Consider the following 22,425-nt stretch of genomic DNA (forward strand, 5'->3'; position numbering starts at 1 on the left):
TTTCAAAATCCTTTTTGAGTTCTTACATGGCATGAGCCCATTGCATATTTATGTTGGAAGTTTTGGATGAAGAAGTCTTGACTTCCTCTGAGATTATGCTTTGTTCTTCCTCATCTGAAAGGATGGAACAAAATACCTGTTCACCAAGAAAATAACCTTCTAAAGTATTATCTTTTCTCCTTTTTGGGGCATTTTCCCAGGTAGTTACTTGACTTTTGATTCCTTTGTTGAGAGGAGAGTCTATTCTGGGGACCTGTATTTTCTCCCATCCTCCAAGGTGGTATACAAACAAGGAGGAGGTATTTACTCCTTTCCTGACCTGTTTTCTGGTCTGGGAGCAACCAAAAAATTTTCTGCCCAGAATCTTCAATTGAAATCCCTGTCCATAGCCTTCACCATCTCCACACCACTGCTCCTCCTCACCTCTGGGTGGAGCTCAAGGCTAAGGATCAAATCAGGGGCTCAAATCCCCCAGGAGCTTTAGGCAGAGGTTTCCCAGGGCAGCCACTCAGGGCTGAGATTAGATCAGCCCTTTAATTCCCCAAGGGCTCTGGGTGGAGGGCTCAGAAAATGGCAGCTGCCATGCCTGCTGCTGAAGGTCCAGATGGCACTCCCCTCTTCTGGGTGAACTAGCTTTCCCACTGACCTTTGAAGTTGTCTGTGGTATTTGTGGGTTGAGGAATGTGGGAGCTGCTTCCAGTGGCACCCTAATCCTGTTCTGGGTCCTGACCCTGCTGCTCAGCACTGGTCTGTACTCGTTGCTCTGCTCTCCAGACATTTTCACTGGCTGTCTCCCATTCCTAGAATTATTCCCTTCTCCTCTGTCTCCTGGACACCGTAAGGTCTCTGTTAAAATTCCACGCTCTATAAGAAAATTTTCCAGATCTCTTTTAATGTGAGTACTTTCCATCTTTCTTAATGTGAGTACTTTCCATCAATTATCTCCAATTTATCCTGCACTTTGTGTATTTTATTCATGTATCCTCCATTAGACTGTGAGCTCCTTGACAGCAGGTAGTACTTTGTTTTGTTTTGCCTTTGGATGCCTAGTATTTCATATACTAACTAGTATATTGAGTACATAATAGGCACTTAACAAAAGCTTGTTGAATGCTCCCTCACAATCTATCCCTTTACTCAATCAATTCCAGTGACTCCCTATTGCTTCTAGGATAAAATATAAACTCATCTCTTTGACTTAAAAGTCCTTTACAGCCTGTCTTTTTGCTTCACTACAGCTTTCTTCTGTCACATGATAGTCTAGCTACATCCTCACACAGAATTGCATCTCCAACCTTTATTTTAGCTGCTATTCCACTCTCTCTTAACTTTTACTTCATAAAATTCCTCTTCCTTAAAGATGCAAGTCAAGTATTTTCACAACAAAGCATTTTCCAATTCCAACTGCTAGCACCATTCCTCCCTATCTTCTATTTCTTTTGAAAAATTTCTATATACACGTATGTGTACTTGGTGTCTCCCCTGATACAAACTTCTGGAGTAAGATTTTGTGGGCAGGAAACATATTCTGTATCCCCAGAAGCCAGGATTGTGCCTAGAATTGTGGCATAGAGTAGAAGCCTGAAAAATGTTGATGAAGCTATGCTTTGTCTTTGTGATCATCACCTCCATTTTAGGGGTGCACAGCTATCTCTTTAAGTAATATTTTGTGCGTTTTCTACTCACTGGAATCAATTTCACTGGTTTGTATTGGAATATATGAAATGGAAGACGCCATGCTTTTCATTTAAAAAAATGGGGAATATTTTCTATTCTGCACTTTTGTGATTCCAGTCTTCACAATTTTTCAAAGATCCCTAATAGTGATGAAGCAATCATTTTTTCCTCCAGTATCTGAGGATGTGTGAGAATCAATACTTGGACTGATTAAAGACAACAAAGTGAGCTTATTATCTTAGACCTCATGTTCCTAGTAGCCATTTTTGTTCTGTTTTTTCTAATCCAAGTTTATTCCTTGGCACAGAAAACAGAAGTAAAATAAACATTGCAGAAACACGTCAGACCACAGACCTATTGCCAGTAATTGTCTCATCCATCTGGAAGAGCTGTCTTTATATCTACCTCCACTGATCCTCTTTCCTCTCATATGGGTTTAGAAACAAAAATGCTCATTGTCCTCCACTTAGCTTTCGTAGCCTAACTTGCTTCTGATTAAGGTAAAAGAGGATTCTTCAGATCAGCACTTTAACTTTGAGCTCATCTGAGACTAAATCAGTCTTAGAAATTCAAAGCTAGTAGTTTATAAATTACCAATTAATTTAATAAAAATGACTGTATAAAGAAATACAACTATGTAGCTATAACAATCACTATATAACTATATATAAATATATATATTCATATATGTGTATACATATATATAGAGAGATATATATGTCTATATAGATAGATATGTGTATATATATCTATATATAGATATATATATGTGTGTGCGTGTGTGTGTGTGTGTGTGTGTAGATACACACACACACATATACAACTGTATATATGTATGCAGTTATATGCAGGAGGTCTTCCCTCTGTGAACATAATTGGTACCTGGAAAAGGCCACTTCAAGCAAATCAACGGACAACATAGACCAGTATGTTTCATTGAAATAGCGCGAAAAATTTTGTTTGGGACCCTATATTATACATTTTATTATATTAGGACACTGGCCCTAGATTCACATCATTTCACTCCAAATCAAATCTCTGACATTTGCTACTTAGGTGACTTTCAGCATTAATTAACCTCCTTCATCCTTCATTTTCTCATCTTAAAATGAGGACTAAATAATTAAAATTAGGAGGACACTAAATGGTTTTTAAGGTCTCTTCCAATTCTACACTTACTATCCTAAAAAAAAATGAATCTAAAAGCTATGAAAATAAATTTATTTTATTTTGTGTTTAACACAACACTGCTGATGACTGCAACCCTGAAGTAATTCTTAGAATGAACAAAGATCAAATGTTACCAGAAAAACAAGGGTTTCATCAATTTCCCCAAGATCTTCTTATATTCATATCATTCTCTTCTGAAATATCTCCTGACAATCAGGAAGAAAAGGACCAAATAAAGACAAAATAGGATGGTCTTGTCAATATGTCAGTCTTAAGTATCAATGGTGGCATCTAATTGTATAAGTGGTCAATTCCTGAATATACATTCATGTTACAATTTTGGTTTGCCTCAGTAACTTCCAAGGGAGGCAGCATAACAGATCTGTGTAATAAGAAAATATGTGTACAGATTGTGCCAGTAAAACGCACTAGACTATTACCATGACCTTTCAATTCTCTGGGCAATATTCTATGACCACAAATTGCAAGATAACTGCTGGTAAAAGTTTTCTCACTGGGAGTCCCCTAATCAGCTACTATGAAACAAATCCAGACTCAAACAAAATGTAGCATCATCACTTTGAGGACTCAAATATTTACCCAAATGATGAGTAACATATATTTGTATGTATATGAATACGTAGATTTTTCTGATTAAAAGAAATAATAAAGTATTTAAATATATGTATGCATACATACACACATATGGAATTCATTGGTTCAGTACTTGGCAATGAATTTATCTATTTATAATTACTTCTAATAAATAGGTTTGTGTGTGTGTGTGTGTGTATGTGTGTATGAAAAGTCATCAATTTTATTTTCCCACACTTTGAACTAAGCACCAATATGTGCTAGACACCGTTTTAATCTCTTAACTAATATTTCCTTTGATCATCACAACAATTGTAGGAGATGGGTATTATTATTTTCATTTTACTGTGTCTGAATCAGCACACATCAGAAAAGTGCCAGAAGCCAGGTTTGAACTTACACAGTCTTGACTCCAGACCACCTACCACATAGTTGCCCCAGTTAATAGAAAATTAGTTTTAACAGAAAAGAAGGAAAGATCTCTTTTAAAGAGAGACTGACTACACAGTCACCGGCATGTCGACACGCTTAATAAATCTTTATTAAATGAATGACTATAGTGAGGAAGAAAATATAAAATAATATCTGCAAAGCAAGGTATATACAAGACAGTTGACAGAGGGGAGGTACTACAGTCTAGTGGTTGTGGAAAGATTCCTGTGGAAGGTGAGATTGTAGCCAGGGAGGTCACTTCTCAGGGTAGACGAGTAAGAGCTTTTCAGGCATTGGATGCAGCCAAAGTGAATGCCCAGAGATGAGAGATGGAGGGTCTTTGTCAAAGTGGCAGAAAGTCTGTGTCACCCATTGGAAGAATAATTTCTGGGGAGTAAGGTGGGAGAAACCTGGAAAAGGTGAAGGGATCCAGGTTATGAAGGGCTTTGAATGCTCCATAAGGCATTTTGTATTGGATTCTGGCAGTAATTGGAAAACCCTGGGCTTTATTGACTAGGGACAGGGGTGATATGATCAGACTTAACCTTTAGAAAAATCTCTTTAGTGGTTGAATAGAGCAAGGATTGAGGTAGATAGGAATGTCCTCCTAACCCCGCCCCTGCAGAAGGTTATTGTTATAGTCCTGGGTTTGAAAGTCTGCAACAGGGGTGACAGTGTCACAGGAGAGAAGTTGCACATGTGGGAGAGGTGATGTGAAGGTGTACTTGACAGGCCTTGCAAATAGCTTGCTGCCAAGGGGGTGAGACATAGTGAGGAGTCCAGGCTGACTCCTAGGTCATGATCCTGAGGGACTGGGAGGGTGGAATTGCCCTCTGCACTCTTTGGGGAGCTATGTGGTGGGAAGGGTCTAAGGGGAAAGATGAGTTCATCGCTTTACATTTTCAGTTCCATATTTTTAGTGGACATCCAGTTTGAAATGTCTGAAAGGCCTTTAGAGATAAAAGACTGGAGACTGTCAGAAAGACTGGGACAGCAAAGGACCATTTGGGAATCAGCATAGAGAAAATCGTTAAATCCATGGGAGTTGATGAGATCACGAAATGAAGTGGTGTGGAGGGAGAAGAGAAGGGCCCAGGACAGAACCCTGAGGGAGACCTATGTTTAGAGTGGTATCCAACAAAGGTAGAGGAGTAGTAGAAGTCAGAGAGGTGGGAAGAGAACCTCAAAAATCTAGAGAGAAGAGGGTATCAAGGAAGAGAGAATAATTATGGGAGGCAGAAGCTGCAAAAAGCTCAAGGAGACTGAGGATTGTAATAAGGCCATTGGAAGTCTGGCAGAGTTGGGAGAGAGAGAAGCACAGAGCCTGAGTCAGCAACAGCAGCAGCAACAGCTACTTCTGGGCCTGTCAGTTCACAGACTGAATATTTGAAAGTTCCCTACTTGAACTTCCAGAATACAGGAGGGTAGAGTACATTGTAAGTCCTGTCACCATGCCTTGTTGATCTTGAAAAATTCACAGAATATTTTCCCAGGATATACCCAAGAGAAGTGGAACCAGCAGAAGTGATACATCAGCCTTTTAGCTGGGGAGGCTGGGGAGATTGAAAGAAAGGGCCCTTCTTGCTGTGTCTGAAGGAGATCAGTGTAGGACATGAGACAATCCTGCAGGCCTCATTCATCGTATCTTATAGCACAATAGAATTCCATTACGTTCATATACTGCAACTTGTTCAGCCATTCCTCATTTGATGGGTGTCCCCTCGATTTCCGGTTCTGGGCCAACACAAAGAGAGCTGCCATAAGCAATTTTTTATATGTGGGACCTTTCCCTATTTTTATGGTCTCTTTAGGATAGAGTCCTAGAAAAGATATTGCTGGGTCATAGAGTAAGATCATTTTTGAAGCCCTTTGGTGATAGTAGCAAATTGCTCTCCAGAATGGTTGCATCAGCTCACAGCTCCACCAACAATGAATTAGTGTTCCAACTCTCCACATCTTCTCCAAAATTTATCAACTTCCTGTTGTGTCATGGCAGCCAGTCTGATACCTCAGAGTTGTTTCCATTTGCATATCTCTAAGCAACAGAGATTTAGAACACTTTTTGTTATGAATACAGATAGCTTTAATTTCTTCCTTTGAAAACTGCCTGTTCATATCCTTTGACCATTTGTCAATTGGATTCTTGTACATTTGATTCAGTTCTCTATATATTTTAGAAATCAGGCCTTTATCACAGGTAGTAGTTACAAAAATTCTTTCCCATTTTTCTGCTTCCCTCCTACTTTTAGTTGCTTTTGGTTTGTATGCACAAAAGGTTTTCAATTTAATGGAATCAGAACTTTCCATTTCGCGGTTCAAAACTCAGGAGCAATAGATGGAAATGGAAATTCCATTTAAATTATAAAATATTTGGGTGTTTACCTGCCAAAATAAACCTAGGAGCTGTGGGAACACAATCAGAGAACCCATTTCCCACAAATATAATGAGATCTAAATCAATGGAAAAACACCAGGTGCTCGAGGGTAGCCTGAGCTAATGCAATCAAAATGGAAATTCAACCTAAATTAATTTACTTACTCAGTGCCATCCCAATCAACAATCAGACTTTATTTTGAAGAGATAGAAAAAAATATCAAAATTCATCTGGCAATTGAAAAGGTCCAGAACATCAAGCTATCAAATGAAAAGAAATATTCCCAGCTGGTCTACCATACCAGATCTTATATTGTATTATAAAGCAACAATCATCAAAATGACTTGGTCCTGTCTGTGAAATAAAACAGTAAATCAGTGGAGTAGATTAGCTTCCCAAGACACAGTAGTCAATGGGTACAGTAATCAACTGTTTGATGAACCCAAAGATGACATCTTCTGTGATAAGAACTCACTGTCTGACAAAAGCTGTTAGAAAAACTGTAAAATAACATGTAAAATTTGGACATAGGACAACGTGTGACACCATATACCATAAAAAAGTGCAAATGCTTCTCTGATTTATGTATAAAGACATTGACAGTATGAAAAAATGATGGGAACAAGAAACAGTTCATCTGTCAGATTTAGGGAGAATGCAGGACTTTATGACCAAACAAGAGACAGAGAACATTATGAAATGCAAGATGCATAATTTTGTTTCCATTAACTTGCAAAGTTTATGTACAAAGCTAAGTCATCAAAGATTAGGAGGAAGTAGAAACCTGGAAATAATTTTGACAACTAGTGTCTGTGATAAAGGACTCATTTCTAAAATAAATACAGAGCAGAGTCAAATTAACGAGAACCCAACTCAATTGATAACTGGTCAAAGATATGAATTGGCAATTTTCAGAGGAAGAAATTAAAGCTATATTCCTAAGAAAAATGCTCTAAATCTCTTTTGTATAAAATGAGGCAAATGAAAACAACTGTTAGGTATTCCATCATGCCTATGAGATTAGCTAATATGAAAACAGAAAAATGATCAATATTGGAATAGATGTGAGAAATTTGAAGACTGATTCATTGTTGGTGGAACTATGAGCTGATCTAACCATTCTGGAAAGCAATTTGGAGCTATTACCAAAGATTTACAAAAGTGTGCATAACTATTGACCCAGCAATAACACTCCTGGGGCTGTATACCAAAGAGATTCTAAAATGGAAAAAGAACCACATGTATAAAAATATTTCTCACACCTCTTTTTGTGATGTACAATAACTGGATATTCAGGGGATGGTCATCAGTTGGGTTGTTGCTGAACAACTTGTGGCATATAAATATAACCAAATACTATTTAGATATTAGAAATGACAAACAGGCAGAATTTTAAAAATCCTTCAAAGATTTCTATGAACTGACTCTGATTGAAGTGAGTAGGAACAGGAGATCATTGTTCACAGAAATAGCCTCAGTATATGATGACTGATTTTCATAGACTTAGCCCTTCTCAGCAATGCAAGGACGTTAAACATTTCCAAAGGACTACGATGGTAAATGCCACCCACATTCAGAGAAAATAACTAAAGAGTCACAATGGAGAGCAAAGAAGACCCTTTTCCTTTTTATTTTGTTTTGTTTTGTTTTCTATCTCATGGTTTGTTCCATTTGCTACAATTCTGCCATGCAAGCTGACTGATATGAATGTTTTCCATAGGAATGTGTGTGTAAAGTCTATATTAGATTGCATGTAGTCGGGAAGGGAGAGGGAGAAAATTTAAAACTTATAGAAGTGAACTTTGAAAATTAAAAATAAAAAAGAGAACACCACGAATGGCTTAAGAATATAGTACTTTTTACTCCAGGAGAGTAATTATGCTTCTGTCACTTTCAGAGTAAGCATGAGCATGTCTGGACTGATCAGGACTCCTTCATTACATCATTTTCAGGCCAGTTATTATGCAGAATACTCATTGGGGCTTATTCCCTCTCATCCCTACAGATTACAAACACAGAAATCTCCAACTCTTTACTGCAGCTGTATTTCTAGGGTTTTTTTTTTAAATAAAACTCAATGAAAAATCCAAATTTCACAAACTGCTAGCCTTCTCACCTAGCCTTCTGATGATATTTAGTTTTGGTAGAGTGTTGGGAGGAGCTGAAGTGTGGCCTATGCAGGGATGCTTATTTGTAAAGGAATGTATTCTATGTTTCCAGAACACCATGAACACAAAGCAAGCAGAAATCTACACTGATGTGGTGTCTTAATTTTTTAATTTTTTCCATTCCTCTACATCAGAAACAATGACTCCTGAGCAGGAAAGTGACAGAAAGGGAAGTTTTCTTTTTTTTTCTTTTTTTTTTTTGTAAAACTATCCAACATGCTCTAAAAGTCCAGTCTCCTGGGATTGTACTTTTCTCCATGGTTTCACTAGTTTCATTTGGCTGAGGTGACTCTTGTCTGATGTCAGTTTCAGGTATAAACCTCAGGTTTTCACAACTGAAGGAGAGAAGAGAGATCCTTGTTGTTATTCTGTCTTTGACCACTCTGCCAAGATAAAATGGATCCAGGAATACAAACCAGGAGCATATTCCCCTTTCCTTTCCCTCCCTCCCTCTTATTCACTCCCTCATCTTCCCACTTACCATGTTTTTCCTCTGCTTGTGTGGGACCCAAGGTCCTTATAAACCTTCTGGTGACAGTTCCCCCAAATGCAACTTAGGAACTTTGGTGCGTCAGCTAGAGAGGGGAAGGCTGGTCCCACTGAAAGAGAAGCAATGTTTCTTTGCAAACAGCTGAGAAAGAAAGGTGATGGAAACAAAATAAAACCCATCATGTAGGCATTTTTGTGTTGGAAAGGTATCCTAAATAAAATAATCATTTTTCTAAAAACCTTACCAGTACATGTCAGGTTCCCTAAATACTCTGTATACCAGATTTTCTAGCAGCAGACTTAAACATGACAATGAGCCAGAAGAAAAAGAAAGGTAATCCAAGGAATTTTGAAATTGCAAAAGGGGATTTTGCAACAATGAAATCGTTATAATTTTACTATTTGTACACAACCAACTATATACAATGCATGTATTTGAAAAATAAAGTAAAAAGTCCAAAAGAAATGTTTTCTTCTCTGGAGGAAAATAAAGCTGATTCAGATATAAAGTCACTGTTTCACTACTGGCTGGCTGTTGACAGGGTGGTTCAGTCAAAGAAGGAAATTTCGAGTTTCCTAGAAGCAGGAGATGGGCAGGTAATGGAGAAGTCCATTAAGTGACAATCTATCAAAGAGTCCAGGAAAGCATCGATTCGTATATTTTAATTGTTTGATCTTCCATTTGGTGTTGAAAACTATCCATTTGTTGCCTTTTAAGAAAAGGAAACAAGTCACAGGAATAAATACTATGTAAAAGGAATCCCAGGAACAGCAGGAAGAGCTGTAATAATTTTCTACCACAATTATTTAAAATATTAGTTTCCAAAGCAAACAGAAAGCCCTTGTTAACAACTGGTTGTGGCTGAATATAAACTTGGGTTCTCAACTTTATTCTATATATTAACATCAATTGGAGTAAGATCGTACAGTTAAGCACTTAAGGAAACCCAAAGTTAGATGAAAATGAAATTATACTTCAAGATTTTTTTATCTGTTGAGAAGAGGAACATAGGATTAGACATTAAAACCACACAACACTCTTATCTGTTCACCAATAACCAAGAGAATCAAAATCAGTACAGACTAAATAGCTCCATTAAGCATAGTCTATCATATTGTGATGTTTTAAAGTACTAGAAATATTCAAAGGAATCACTCATCCCCTAATGGATCAAAGGTGATCTATCAACAGACAATTGACAACATATACATCAAAAATCATCTCTTGAAAACCCCTCAGAAATTATGAGTTCTGAGGACCTAGGCATCCATACATGCCAACCTAAACTTCGACAAAAATCCACCAAAAGCAAATAACCTTAGGCCCTCTCCCTAAAGACCTGCTGGGATAGAGAATGGACCACCTCTTGAGAACACCCATTCCCCTTTGTGTCAGCTGGAATTGTGGTGACTTTATTAATTCCACTGTTTGGCATTCTGACACATGGAACTCAACTCCCTTCCATGTGACTGCCTTTCAAATACTTGAAAACTGCCACAATTCCTACATATATCCTTTTTCCCCAGGTAATCATGGCCTGTTCCTCCCTAGATAAGCTGGCAGGGCCTGAAGACCACCAATCATTATGACGATACTTTCTACTTTACCAATGAGCTTCATATTGCCTTTTGGATGTGCACTTACTGGGACAAGGTACAGAGAGATGATTGCCTTCTTAGTCTGGGTATGTTCATTTCTTATTTCAGCAAAGATCACTCTAGCTCTCTTGTCTGCCATATTACACTACTGATTCAACTGGAGCTCGGAATGCTCTAAAAGGTGAGATTCTTTCACGACAATCACTGCCTAATAGTACTTGTCCCTGTATTTTGTTCGTGAAGTAGATTTTTTGATCTTTAATTATTTTATTCTAGTAAATAATTTTGTACTCCAAAGAGACCAAAGAAGGAAAGGATTGATACATGCAAAATATTTATGGCAGCATTTTTTGCTACAGCAAAGAACTGAAGACTGATGATGTGTTCATCCATTAGAGAATGACTGAAAATACGGCATATGAATGGAAGAGAATATTGCTGCACAGTATAGAGTTATAAAAGGAATACAGTGCAATCTAGGATGACATATGAGCTGACAAGAGAAATTCCTCCAAAAGACTTAAGATGCTGGGCAATGCAGTGATGAATCAATGACTCCAGAAGACTAGTAATGAAGCAGGCCTCCATCCTCTTGGTACAGACTATAAGTGCAGAATCATACTATCTTTAGCGATAACGGATGTGTGATTCCCCCCCTCCCCTATAACATTACTCTGTTAGAATGGGGGTGGATTACGTTTTCTTCAGGAGGGTTCAGAAAGAAGGATATGAATACTTGGGGGGCAAGTGTAACAAGAAGATACTGATGCCAAAAATAAAAAAAAAAATGCTGTACAAAACACATTTAAAAACATCCAGCAAAGAAGAAAATCAAGTTCAGAAAGGGGACATAGACAAGAAGTCTATGTAAGTCACATAGAATAAATGCATACTTTAAAACTACCCAAACTATGTATAAAAGGGATTCATGATTTCATACACAATTCTCTTTTCCCTCTTTCTTCTAAGGTGAGAGACATAGTCATATTGGTTGATGTTTGTCAAGTTCATAATCAAAGAGACCAAAAATAATTTCATCTTACTAGATTGGACCTAATAACTTTACCATATGAGATCTTTTGGCATCCTGAGTGTTAGAAGTGCTAACTGTTTTGGAAAAGCATTCCATCTATGCCTAAGTCACTGAGGTATGACTATGACTTCAGTCTGGTCTTTCATCTCCTTGTAAATCCATCTGAAGTTACTACTTTATAGCCGCTTTCTTCACTAGTTTTGGAAAAGACTGCATGGGTAACTTGGTCAAATGATTGGCTAAAATCTAGATAGAGGATAACTCCAGCATTCAATCTAGATAGAGGATAACTCCAGCATTCCCCTTCCTGAGCTGTCTAATCACCCTGAGAAGAAGGGAGATGAAATGAACTGGGTGTGACTTTGGGAAAGCTAACACCAGCCGTTGACACTCCCTGCTTTTCTGGCAGTTTTCTAGCCACCCTCTGAATAGCATGATCTATAATTTCTCAGCAACAGAGGCCACCCTCCTTATTCCACATGTGCAGACTTCGTTCTCTTCCCTTTTTAGAAGATCAGGACATTCGCCCTCCTTTGGTCCTCTCCTGTGCTCCATGATTTTCCTCAAATCTTAGTTTGTGGCCTCACCAGTGACATCTGCCCTATTTTTCCCAGTGCCTGGAGAGCTCAACTGCGCCTGGTACCCTGAAGTGGCCAAAGGCAGTCAGATACCTTTGTTAACTCAGGCATCTTCTTGTCAAACAGCTATTTCAGTGTAAATTGGATTCTCCTTTGTAAAGAAAACAAAAATGCAGCAGGAGGGGCTGCCTCTTTGTTCTCAGGTAGATCATCCAGCTGGAGCCCTAGTCCCAATGCTTGTTTCTTCTTCCTCTATTTCCACAATGACATAAATCTTTTAAGAAGTTTAAATTTAAGTTAAAATTTAAATTTAAGAATTTAAATTTAAGAATTTAAATTAAAATTTAAAAGTGAGAGCCTTTTGTTCTGTTCAACCTCCCTCACAATCAAAAGTATGCCAATTAAAAGAATTTAAAGACATCTTCCAAACTGGTCAAAACAAAGAATATTGACCAAATGATGTAGGGTTGTGATGTTCTGTGTTGTCCAATTTTTCTTGACCCCCATCAGGCATTTCACATGGCTTAAAATTGTCCTGGGCTACAGAAGAAGAAAGCAGTCTCAGTGAGAAGGCAAGCAGGTGATGGAGAGGCTGACCTAGCTGCCTCTATGTCTAGCTACTGATTAACAAAGCCTCTCCCCTGGCATCAGACGCCAGGGGGTTTCTCTAGAGTCTTAGCTCTGCTTAATCTTGCCTTCTTTCATGCCGTTCTCCTTGCCTTGGAAGCCCTTGTCTGCAATCACTGCAGAGTAGAATCCAAAACGCCTCTGAGAATGGTCCAATTCGGTCTCCCTTCCTTTGAAGCATCTAAAACTTAAAGATGCCAGTCTTTCTATATTATGTGTGTCTGTACACTAGAGTTGTTTGTATGGCTCTCCAAAGTTGTATCTCCTGTTCTCAATCCTAGTTGCACACACATTATATATCAATAAAGGATGGATGAGTGGAAAAAACAAAATCACTGAGAGATATCCCACTCTGGCCAGGGCTGCCCATGAGGGGAGGTCTCCTGGTAGGGGTTGGAGCAGGCCTGTGCAACCTGTGGCCCTTGGACTCTGGAGCTGGATGCAGTGGGCCCAAGGACATCCTCTCCACAAAAAGGATGTTTTCCTCTCCACTTCTCAGTGGCCAAGCCTTCTGAAATACTCTGGTGAGTACCACAGGGCCCATGGACCACAGGTTGGGAAGGCCTGGGTTAGAGGTGCACCCTGTGTTGGGGACCTGTTCACGGGGAGTTTTGTTCAGGTGGGAGTTGGCAGTCGGAGTCCATAGTTGATCCTGTTCAAGTCTGAACCTTTCGTCATCTTGTGAGAGGAAGCAACATGGCACAGAGTCACAGGGAAGCAAGAAAGTTTTAGGTTGGCAGATCCACTTGTTGGGTATTTGGCATAAATGACATGAAAGCATGTTCCAAACATAGTTCCTTTACTATAATAAATGATAAAGAAAAGGTCCTACCTCAGTTGGTGGAGAGAAATGTGCAGGCTGTGCAGCTTCTCCTTGCTCACAGTGGGCTGGGAATTGAACAGCTCCTCTAGAAGGAAGGCAGGGACAGGGCAGTCTGAAAGTTGAATGGGAGTCACAGGGGAGGATTTGGTCTCTACCTTCAGGTCCTTCTTCTGAAAAAAAATGCATTATTTGTGTTATTAGTGCCTACCTTTTAGAGACACAGAGAAAAATTGCAGGGGGAGGGAGGGAGACAGATAAAATAATGGTACACATGAGCAAACCCAAACTTTCTAAATGTGCATAATGTTACCCAGTTATTGACAGGAGGGCCCCCAAACTCAGCAAGTACAATGTCGGTTTTTGATGCCCCTCAAGTCTTAGCTAATATTTATATTGCATTTTCATGTTTGTAAAACACTTGACATGTGGGGACTGATGGGCATTATATGAATTTGTCAAGCTCATATGAACCAGTGGATGAGAATTTTCCATGAAGCACTTTTGACATCATAAGCAACTGTTACTTATACAATGGGTCATCAGGTTTCACCTTTATTTTACTGGTACATTTATTTCAGATAGATGAATTACAGCAATCATCCTCAAACTTATGAAAGTCCTCTAAAGACATAGCAGGAAGAGCCCATACAGAGTGAGCCTTGGGAGTGCCATGGCCCAAAGCAAAAGATGACTGGGACCTCTGACCTCTGACCAGAGATATTCAGGAACAGTTTTCTGCGTTGGATTACGATCACTCCACATCTCCTGAGCAGGATAAATTCCAGAACCTGCCACCTGTTGGGGCCCTAAAGATCTTTCCATCACAAAAACCTCTTCTTCTTGGAACATTACGTAACTACAAACTGGCAGCTAGAGAAGGAACATGATTCTGCTGGCCAAGGCTCTGCAGCCTGACCACGTGAGCTGTCCTGGGGAGAACCTTCTTCCCCACGAGGGAGCTCAGGTAAGGGGGCATTACCTTGCTCATCTTGCCTTGCTGCAGCTCAGCCTGAGCTTCTGCCAACTCCAGCTTCAACTGAGACACTTCCAAGCGGTGTTTTTCCTCCTGTGTCCTAAGGATGAACACAAGAATATCAAGCAAAAATAATATTTCTATCCTGATTTGCAACTGCTTTGGCTATGAACCAATCAATGTCCAGTCTAGAAGTGATGGCACCTATCATTGTATTTTGCATCTTGTTAATGTCATGAATACAAGACATACTGTGATGTGTCTGAGCACTAGCGATTTATGAGCACACAGACTCCAAAAAACACTTAAGCACCGATGTCTGATAACTACATGTTTTTGACAAGTCTGCCTGATGATCCTCACCTGGTGCTGTTTGCACTACTCACAGACACCATATCTGTTTCAAGGTTGATTTACTACACCCTTTCTAGTTATCCTCACATGTGCTACCAAGGAATTTTTATGCTGGCATAAACACTGCCTTTCCCTTACATCAGCTAAAAGCTGCTTTTTGAAGTTGCCCTAGAAAGGGAGCCAAATAACCTGAGCTGTTCCTCCTGATCCTACCCATCCTCCCAGTGCTGGATAGACATCAAGTCCAAGGACAAACATGATCTTACCAGGAAAGACTGCAGTGGTAACGACCCAGACATGAAAAGACATTGTGCCTATGTCTCTGGCTTCTGCACCTCAGGAGATACTGGAATGCAATAATAATAATACCATGAATGGCTTCATTTATTCAGCACCTAGTATGGGCCAGGAACTGTGCAGAACACTTTACAATGATCATCTCATATGATCATCACAACAACCTTGTTGGAATAGATGCTATCAACATCCCCATCTTAAGAGCTGAGACAGCTGAAGCATACAGAGGGTGAAGGCTTAGCGCACTAAGTGCCTGAAGCCAGATTTGAATTCTGGAGTCGGACCCCAGACAAATCTCAGTAGGGCAACACTCACAACAGCCTATATGTGTCTGCCTGGAGACTCTTAGCCATTTGGCCTGCAGCTCCTTCTTAAGTTCACTGAGTTCCAAGGTGGCAGCTTTGAAATGTAGTTGGTTGTGAACGGCTTTGATCTTACTTGCTGCCACCTGTGGCAAGGGGAGGCAAGAGTCAGGCCAAGAAGCCTATTAAGTTACATTTTCTGTGAAATGAACAGGCAAATAAGCAGACCTTTTTACTTCTGGTGCAGACAAAAATGCCTTTCAATAGTACTCCTTGAATGATGTTGAGAAAGGCTTTGACACTCCCATCTCTGTGATATGTATTTCCAGATCTGGCAACGACCACGCCCACATGGCCCCTGGTGAGGGCTAGTCTGAGATTCAGAGGCAGCAGGAGCAGCCACATCCACTCACATCCACCTGAGTACCCACATACCTGCTCCTGGAATCTGTGAACATTGGAATTCTTAGTCTTTAGTGTTGGGGGTGTAAGCTCAGTTTCATGTGGACAGTCTCGGGCAGGTAAAGGTGAGGACTTTTAACCTCAGAGTTCTCATGAGGCCCCCCAGGGAACAGCTGGGAATTGAGGCGTGAGACCCGGGCTATCTCGTGCATTTCTGCCTCTTCTCCATGGGAAACTTGCTGGGGAGAGCATCCTCCCCTTGAGATTAACCCATGGTCTGAGCACACCTGTTGTTGTCTAGCTAAAGGCTTAGAGCAGGCACGATATTCAGGTGCAAACTATGCGGCAGGAGAGCTTAAGTAGGGTCAGGAAAGCCTGAAGGCGCTCTTCGCGCTGAGGGGCCCTTAGAGGGCAGAGGGTCCCTCCCCTCTCCCATTCCCATTCTCTTGCTATACGATCTTTGCCTCCTTGGGAGGAGGAGGATTCCTCTCTCCTGAGGAAGAATTCACCCTGCATATGTAACCAAGACCCTGAATAAAGCCTAACCCTTATTCAACTCTGGAAAGTCTCTTCTCTCAATACGTTTATCCGGTTTGGCCACCAAAGACCTGTGACAGGTAAGGTAAGACTCGGGTAGCCCATCGGCCTCAAGGCCGAACACTTTAGTGCCCTCAGGAATGCCTGAATCAGCTGGTTGATTTTCTGGTCTTCCTCTACTTTTTTCTGCAGAACCACTTTGACCTAGACAACACTAAGGCAGTGGGGTGTCACATTGTCCTGTCAAGTATCTGGGTAACCACAGTCAGTGTAAAAACTAGAACTGGTGTTGGGTGACAGCATTGCTACAGCAGGAGACATTAGAGTGGGAGCTGTATGCTCTTCTAGGCACTAGTTCCAAGAAGGACCCTGGACTCTCCAATGTGCCACTTAAAAGCAAGCCTCAGAATTTTGAGCTTCTGTGAAGAGACTAAGATACTCTCCCAGAGAAACTAGGTAAAAATGGACTACATAGCTTGCAGAATGTGGAGAATTTAGTGGTGTTTCTTGGCCTTCTCAGGCAAGCATGATCTCTAGTGGGCTCCTTGGTCAGGTCCCTGATAAAGGCAGTATGAGGGATGGGGGGCAGAGTCAAAATGACAGAGTAGAAAGAAGAAGCTGTGGAAGAGCCCCACATAGCCCATAAAATACCTGTAAATATGACTAAACAAATTCTGGAGCAGCAGAAACCAAAAAGGGACAGAGAGCTGCAGCCCAAGACAGCCTGGAAGGCCACCAGGAAAGTGTTATCACAGAAGATGCAGAGTAGCACATAGTCCAGGGTGGACAGCATGATGTGGCAGGGACGAGATATGGAATAGGTTTCAGGGACCCACCAGCTGCAGCATTTTCCAAATTGCTCAATCCACAAATGACAAAGACAGTTTCAAAGGTCAGTGAAAAAGGTCCTTCACCAAGGAGAAAGGAGGGTGGAATGCTTTACAAAGTAGGATTAGCCTAATGGAAAAGAAGGTTCAAAAGATCACTGAAGAAAATAGTTGTATAATAATGAGAATGGAGCGGATGGAAGTGAATGACTTTATGGGAAACCAAGAAATTACAAAACAAATCCAAAAGAATGGAAAGTAGTAGATAATTTGAAATATCTCATTGGAAAAACAACTGACCTGGAAAATAGATCCAGGAGAGACAATTCAAAACTTATGGACTACCTGAAATTTATGAACAAAAAAAGAGCCTAGACATTATAGTTCATGAAATTATTGAGGAAAACTACCCTGATATTCTAGAACCAGAGGGTAAAATAAAAATTGAGAGAAACCACCAATCACCTCCTGAAAGAGATCGGAAGACAGAAACTGCTATGAGTATTGCAACCAAATTTCAGAGTTCCTAGGTCAAGGAGAAAGTGTTGCAAGCATCTAGAAAGAAACAATTCGAATATCGTGGAAATAGGATCAAGACAACACAAGATTTCACACCTTCTAACTTAAGGAATCAAAGGGCTTAGAATATGATATTCAAGAATTCGAGGGAATTGAGATTAAAAGCAAGAGTCACCTAAAGGGCAAAACTGAGAATAATACTTCAGTGGAAAAAATGGTTACTCAATGAAATACAGGATTTTCAAGTTTTTTCGATGAAAAGACCAGAAATGAATAGAAAATTTGACTTTCAAACACAAGAATCAAGACAAACATGGAAAGGTAATCAGAAAACAGAAATCACAAGGCACATTCTAAAGTTCAAATCTTTACATTCTCACATGGAAATATAATATTTGCAACTCGAGACTTTTCTCAGTATTTGTGTAGTTGGACAGATTGTACCACACACACACACACACACACACACACACACACACACACACACTTGTATGGAGAAAGAGAGAGAGAGAGAGAGAGAGAGAGAGAGAGAGAGAGAGAGAGAGAGAGAGAGAGAGAGAGAGAGAGAGAGAGGAGTGTATTGGGTGAATTGAATAAGAAGGGATGATATCTAAAGAAATAAAATTAAGAGGTGAGATAGGAATATATTGGGAGGAGAAAGGGAGAGAGGAAATGGGGCAAATTATCTCACATAAAAGAGATAAGAAAAAATTTTCAATTGACAAGAAAAGGGAGGAAGTTGAGAGGGAAAAAGTGAAGCTTACTCTCTTTGTATTAAGCATAAGGAGGGAGTGACATGCTCACTAAATTTGGTATGAAAATCTATCTTACACTAGAGGAAAGTAGGAGATAAGGTGATAATTGGAGTGTGGGGCTATGATAGAATGGAGGGCAAAAGAGGGGGTGTGGGGAGGGATGATAAAAGGGAGGGCAGATGGAAGGAAGGAGTAACTAGAAGTAAACACTTTGGGGGAGGGACAAGGTCAAAAGAGAATAGAATAAATGGGGGGTAAGATGGATGGAGGGAAATATAGTGAGTCTTACACAGCATGACTATTATGGAAGTCTTTCCCAAAACAACACATACATAGCCTACATTGAATTGCTTTCCTTCTCCGTGTGGATGGGTGGGGAGGGAGAAAGAGAGAGAAGATGGAACTCAAAGTTTTAGGAACGAATATTAAGAATTGTTTGACATACAACTGGGAAATAAGAAATACAGTTAATGTTATATAGAAATCTATCTTGCCCAGCCAGAAAGGAGAGAAGATGGGGATAAGGGAAGGGAAGGGTATGATAGAAGGAAGGGCATATTGAGGGAAGGGGTAATCAGAATGCAAAGTATTATGGGATGGGGAGGGGAGAGATGGGGAGAAAATTTGGAACTCAAAATATTGTGGAAATGAATGTTGACAACTAAAAATTAATAAACTTAAAAAAAAATAAGTGCAGTGCTATTTTTCCCCGAAGAAATTTTCAAACTAAGGAGCTCAGAAAAGACTCTCAGCAATGGCCAAGACCATAGCACCCTCTTCCTTTCTAAGTAAAACAAAAAAAAGAAACAAAGAAAGAAACAAGCTCATGAGTCAGTCATTTAGTCCCAGAGGTTAAAGTTGTGCCTTAAGAAAACTTTTTTGAGTAAAATTACCAAATATACTATAACCTTATGAAACAAGGAAAAAAAGTTCTCGTTTTCACTGTAGAAATTCTGTCTCCACAAGGGTAGACAGGAAAAAAATAATAATTCTACTTATGCCTGACAGTCAAATTGTTTCCCTCCAAACTATTCTTCAAGAAAGATGTGTTTTGATTTGAAGATCCAGGAGAACCAACCCACTAGCATAAGGATCCAAATACCTGCAGGTTCAACTCTGCTAAATTGGCTGCCTTCTTGATTGATGTCATTTCCAAGATATTGTTTTTCTCCTGAATGGTTGCATTGTCATGTTCCAAAATGCTGACCTTTTCCTACTCCTGAGATGTAATTCCAGAGCCAAATTCTTATCGACATCCTTCAGACGCTGTATTTTCCTTTTGAAGCCTCTTGGCTCTTGGAGCTGGGGAGAAATCACAGTAATGGCTCCCTGGGACCTGAGATAGTTGGGCACTTTAGTGAGTGTAATATTTTGATGAATATTTATCAGGCAGAGTAATGTTCCAGGAAATAGACCACACCAATAGAATATGTTACAGATGTACAGAAGTTGTATCCATAGAGTTGTACTCAGCACAATACCAGAAAATAGTTAGGAGTGCTAAGCATGAGATGGGTGCACAACATTCCAAGAAACTAGCTTCAACCATCACAAAACCCAATCACTAGCCCGTACATTCTTGAAGTCCCCACAGTCACCAGCCCATCGTTCCTGCCATTCTTCACACTCCATTCCTGAAGCATCCCTTAACATCTCCCCCAACCACCTCATCTTCCAGGTCCATGACTTTCTCCTGGTACTCTTCCAGCCTGTCCTGCAGCTCCTCATATTGGGCCTGCAGCTCACTGAAGGCCTGCTCCCGAATGTGCAGAGTCTCCTGGACCAGGGTGATCTGTCTCATGAGGTCCAGGTGCTTCTGCTGCAGGGCATCCAATAGCTAGTCTCGCTGAGGCATAGTCACCTTTCCCTGTGGGAAATCAACTCCACAAGACACCTCTATCGAACACAACAACTCCAGTGTTCACTTATCCCTTTTTTGGGCTGCTGTTTGATTGATAATCATTTAATACTATGTAAACCTCTATATGGGGTAGAGCCTGAACTAATTGACCAGAGGTAGCCCCTTGGTCTCACAGATATTTCTTCTCTGCTCTCTGAGTAAACCCCCAGAATGCCCCTTACTGTTTCAACAAGGCAAGATGAAGCAGACCAGAGCATTCGGCTATTAATGACTACCAAGGACAAGGCTCCTCAACAAAAAGCACTATCAAATATATATTTCATGGACATATACTATGTTATGTCATTTTCTTGGTATAGAAAACATAGATATCCGGGGTCATATTTCAATTAATTGTTTGTCTAACCTCTTGTCTTACTGTATTTACCACTCATTCAGTTAAGAAAATTCTTTTGCATATTATGGTTAAACATTTATGGAAATCATAAATCTGAGTCCTGCATCAGGATTGTTACAGAATGTAGTAAAGCTTTCTCATTCTTTTGAGCACACAATCCGAATTTACATTCCTGATCCTCAGACATGCATGTTCGCTGTCTTTGGCCAGCCTGAAGGGAAGAAACAATGTGAATTAAATGCCACCTAGCCTGTTTGCCTCTTTTAAACCAACTTTCAGGGAAACAATGGTGAAAACACAAGCCAAAAACAGAGAAATACTTGAGTGCTGACTATGATGTCTTATGAGTACACATCTCGTGCCTAATTTTCTGGTTCTCTCAAACTAAATCTGTGGTCTTGTCATTGTAGAGATTTGTATGTATATGAGCTGGGTCCAGCTCACTGCGAATGTGTATTACAGAATTTTCAGAGGAATACAGCAGTGAAGTGACTTCCTCAAGGGCACACAACCAGGAAGTGTCTGAGCTAGGATTGGAACTTAGGTGTTCCTGGGGCAGCTTGGTTGCACAATGTATAGAATCCTGGACTTGGAGTGATGAAGAAATGATTTCATATCTATGCACACACAGGTCTGCCAGAGGCTGACTCCAACATGAAAAGGGCTGTATTCTCTTTCTCCTGACACCATGAGGACACAGGTAGACCCACTGGATTGTGCCCATGCCGGCTTCACTACGAGACCACACCAGTTTCCAGTCACACTTCTTTGGTGCTGATCTGTGGGGTAGCTGCTTCCCACTTTTCTACCGTATTGTCCTCTATGTTTTCAGGCTGTGGACTTTACCGTGCTCCCTGTATTGCAGCCATACATCAACATTGGAAGAATACTGCTATTCACAAAGAGTTCTTTGGATCTAGGAATAAAGCTCCCCCAAACCAACACCTATTATCTAAAGGAATAAGAATTAAGGGTTAGAAAAAGGAATGCACTGGGAGAAAGGGAAAGGGAAAGGCACAATGAGGTAAATTATCTCACAACAAAGAGTCAAGAATGAAGTATAACAGTTGAGAGGAAGATTGAAAAGGTGGGAAACCTTAATCTTGAACCTTCACCTTGAACTTTAGTCTCCTCTGTACTGACTCAAGCAAGGAATAGCATAACAAGGAATAACTCAGTTATGTATAGAAATCTGTCTACCACTATTGGAAAATTGGAGGGGGAATGGATAGGAGAAGGGGGTGCTTCTCATTGAAGAGAGAGAAATGGAGGCAGGAAATGTGACACACACTCCTACAAGCTTGGTTATAAAAAGGTGAAGGGGCCTTTTAGTTATTACAGAAAACACTGGACTAAGTGGTGATGTGGGGATGGACATAGTCTATCTAAAAAGTCTGATTTTGGGGGAAGAGAAATTTCATAATCTGTTAAGTTTGGAAAGTTCTCAGGGAAATCTTTATTTGGTGGAGAGATTTTGAAAATCATACAAGATTTGGTACTTTGACATTTGGCAATGGAGTACCATGAATGAGGAAACTGACTTTTAAGAAAAAAATTTTTTTGGTGGAAGAACAAGAAAAGCATCCTTGAAAAAGGTTCATCTTTCTGTATATGGGTCCCCAAATAGGAGAAATAG

The 22,425-nt window shown here is 40.1% G+C and overlaps 1 protein-coding gene across 1 annotated transcript; it reads right to left on the bottom strand.

The window, feature by feature from the left end:
* Positions 1-8,508: 8,508 nt before the first annotated feature.
* LOC140512184 (uncharacterized) lies at positions 8,509-20,332 on the bottom strand. Its single transcript, XM_072621446.1, has 6 exons — positions 20,195-20,332; positions 15,533-15,637; positions 14,545-14,703; positions 13,575-13,735; positions 8,898-9,047; positions 8,509-8,751 (listed from the first exon to the last, which is right to left on the bottom strand). Exons 1-6 carry the CDS (start codon positions 20,330-20,332, stop codon positions 8,547-8,549), a joined length of 918 nt encoding a protein of 305 aa, XP_072477547.1. The 3' UTR covers positions 8,509-8,546.
* Between the last annotated feature and the right edge of the window lie 2,093 nt (positions 20,333-22,425).

This window comes from Notamacropus eugenii, chromosome 6 (genome assembly GCF_028372415.1).
Source record: "Notamacropus eugenii isolate mMacEug1 chromosome 6, mMacEug1.pri_v2, whole genome shotgun sequence".
NCBI classification, from domain to species: domain Eukaryota; kingdom Metazoa; phylum Chordata; class Mammalia; order Diprotodontia; family Macropodidae; genus Notamacropus; species Notamacropus eugenii.

Excerpts from the sequence above, each read along its gene's own strand:
- LOC140512184 (XM_072621446.1), bottom strand. The coding sequence starts at position 20,332 with ATGAGACAGATCACCCTGGTCCAGGAGACTCTGCACATTCGGGAGCAG. Across the intron at positions 14,704-15,532 it reads TGCAGGCCAAATGGCTAAGA|CCAAAGCAGTTGCAAATCAG; the intron begins GTCTCCAGGCAG and ends ATTGGTTCATAG. Across the intron at positions 13,736-14,544 it reads AGCAAGGCAAGATGAGCAAG|AAGAAGGACCTGAAGGTAGA; the intron begins GTAATGCCCCCT and ends ATTTTTTTTCAG.